General features: G+C 48.3%; 1 protein-coding gene across 1 annotated transcript; it reads right to left on the bottom strand.

The window, feature by feature from the left end:
* Positions 1-290: 290 nt before the first annotated feature.
* LOC136472621 (chemocyanin-like) lies at positions 291-1,606 on the bottom strand. Its single transcript, XM_066470327.1, has 2 exons — positions 1,127-1,606; positions 291-996 (listed from the first exon to the last, which is right to left on the bottom strand). The coding sequence occupies exons 1-2, from the start codon at positions 1,290-1,292 to the stop codon at positions 605-607; spliced, it is 558 nt and encodes a 185-aa protein (XP_066326424.1). The 5' UTR covers positions 1,293-1,606; the 3' UTR covers positions 291-604.
* Positions 1,607-2,808: the final 1,202 nt, after the last annotated feature.

Below are 2,808 nucleotides of genomic sequence, written 5' to 3'. Positions count from 1 at the left end.
AAGAAAAAAGAAAAAAACCTTTAGTCCCGGTTCGTATTACCAACCGGAACTAAAGGTGCCGGCCATCGTGGCATGTCAGGAGGCACCTTTAGTCCCGGTTGGTGTTACCCACCGGGACTAAAGGTCCTCCTTTAGTCCCGGTTCCTGACCCGGGACTAAAGGACCCCCCCTTTAGTCCCGGATGCTTGCTCCCGGGTGGGGAACCGGGACTAGAGGGGGTTCCCCACCGGGAGTAAAGCTCGGTTCTCTACCAGTGTAAGCAACATATATAAATACTGTAATAAGAATGATTATGTCACAGCAAATAAAATCATCATATTATACAAAAATATGTCCATATACATAGATGGAGATCGAAGAGAAATAATAAGACACCATGAATGAAGAAGATACACAAGCGAAGGCAAACAACAATAAAGAAAGCATCACGCATCAATGATACAGTAGTACATCACGAAATTAAACCAGCAAATAATAACCAGTGTAGCTAGCTCTCTACCGTACGTACATTCCGGCTGCCAGAATGAAAACGCTAGCTCATCAAGAAGAAGAATAATCCTGCACTGCCTCTACCCTCGCAAGATCAGGATGGTACGGTGCATGATCAGAAGAGGGCGAGCTTGACGAGCACGGCGGCGGCCACGGCGAGCGCGGGGCCGGCCGTGAGGCGCACGGACGCGCTGCCCGGGGTGCCAGTGCCAGTGCCAGGGGCGGGGGCGGTGGGGGTGGTGGGTGTGCTGGGGGGGCTGGGCGAGCCGCCGGTGCCGGGGGTGGGGGGCGTCGAGGGGGAGGAGCCGGAGCCGACGGTGACAGCGAGCTTCATGCCGGCGCTGCAGTGGCCGGTGAAGCCGCAGATGTAGTAGTGGGTGCCGGAGGTGAGGGTGACGGTGGCCGGGCCGTTCTGGATGGTGTTGGCGGCGTTGCTGGTGGAGCAGCCGTCGTATCCGCTCTTGTCCACCTCCACCACGTCGTGGGCACCGGTGGCGAAGTTGAACACTGCATCCACGCATGCATGCAATTTCATTCATTCATCATATATAACTAAAGTAACAAAAGAAAATTAAAAGATGCATGCATGGTGGTGATCGAGGACAGGACAGACAGAGGAGAGGACCGACGCACGCACCTAGCTCGTCTCCAGCCGCGAAGGTCTTGCCACTGACCCAGGTGGTGTAGCTGACGCTGCCAAGAGTCCACCCGCTAGTGTCGCCGACGGTGAACGTGACCGCCGAGGCCGCCGCGACGGAGCTCACAAGGACGAGCAGCGCGATCAGAGCGGAACGGGACGCCATGGCTAAGGTTACGTTGGAGCGGCCAAGGATCGGAGCTGCTGCTGCTTGCTTGTGGACGAAACGTACGATCGAGCTAGTAGGCAGCACAGGAAGTAGCTTTATCGATGTCGATCGTGGATGAGATGAGATGATGAGACTGGCCGGGTTGCACGATGCCTGCCTTTTATAGAGCAATCAAGCATTAAGCCAGGGAAGAAACGCGCGGCGGCGGGTGCAGAGGAGAAGGGAGAGGGAGTCGTTGGTCCACGCTTGGCCGCTCCTTCCTTTGAATTGGGTTCAATTAAACTTTTCCTTGTGTTCTCTTCTGCACCTCACCTGCACCGCCGCACCACCAATATAATCAATCGCCGCATGCAGCCAGCAGGTGTTTCGTGTGTGTGAAAATATAATACTTGGCGTTGAATATGTATGCACCACCACACTCGTTCAAACATTTATTTCTTGTCGATCCATTGATCCTCTTCATGTTATTCGGCCCGTTCGGGAGGCCGTAAACGATCGTGGATTATTTACTGCTGGCTGGTTTGATGTGAGAAGAAAACACTGTTCCTGGCTGAAAATTTACGATCATTTACGAGCAAGCGAACAGGCTAATTATTAGTATTTTATTTCCATGCAAAATAATTAAGAATGTAAGATGACCTCATGCATGCTCCATATCCCTCACTACCGGAGACTGTGTAGTTACCGAGTGCCCCGACAATTACCGAGTGTCAAAAGTCGGGGCACTCGGAAAACATTACTTACCAAGTGCCAACACTCAGAAAACATAAACACCCGGTAGTAGACCGCTTTACTGAGTCCGCACACTCGGTAACTTCAGACACTCGGTAAAACTACAATTTTACCGAAGGGGCGCACTCGGTAAAAACAGACACTCGGTATTGAGGTGCCACGTCACCTAGTATACCAACCGTGCGCCAAACGACGTCACGGCATGACATGTTTACCGAGTGTAGAAGTATTTGCACTCGGTAATAATAAAGTTTTACCGAGTGTAAGTGCACAACACTCGGTAAACACTATTTTTACCGAGTGTATTGGCGCAACACTCGGTAAATTCAACCAAATTTCTTGTTTTTCCCTTCATTCTTTTTCCTCTATCCACATATGATATTTAGTACTCCATTCCAAAATATGGTGTTTATTTCGATTTATTTACTATATTTCACAAAATTTTCATTCTTTATGATAATTAGGTACATATCGTGTAAATTTAATTGTAATAATTAAAATTGAACTCGATAAATCACGAGATTGGAAGAATTAACATTGAAGCATACATCTATGTTATAGAAAAATTTTCATAACGTTTCGGAAGTATTTTTACATTCGTCGCTGCCGAACGGGTACATCTCCCAAAGAGACGCTAAACATTCACAATGACGAGTAGGATTTCTATTAAGAGTGAAATTCAACATTATGATTTGAACTTGGAATTTTTTAGATAGTAAATAGATGACATGAAATAGTTCATGTGAAAGTTTGGTGAATTTTAGGATTAAATTGGCATTTT

This window comes from Miscanthus floridulus, chromosome 8, assembly GCF_019320115.1.
Source record: "Miscanthus floridulus cultivar M001 chromosome 8, ASM1932011v1, whole genome shotgun sequence".
Lineage (NCBI taxonomy): Eukaryota > Viridiplantae > Streptophyta > Magnoliopsida > Poales > Poaceae > Miscanthus > Miscanthus floridulus.
Note: the sequence above shows the minus strand (reverse complement) of the source record. Positions and strands in the feature narration are given on the sequence as shown.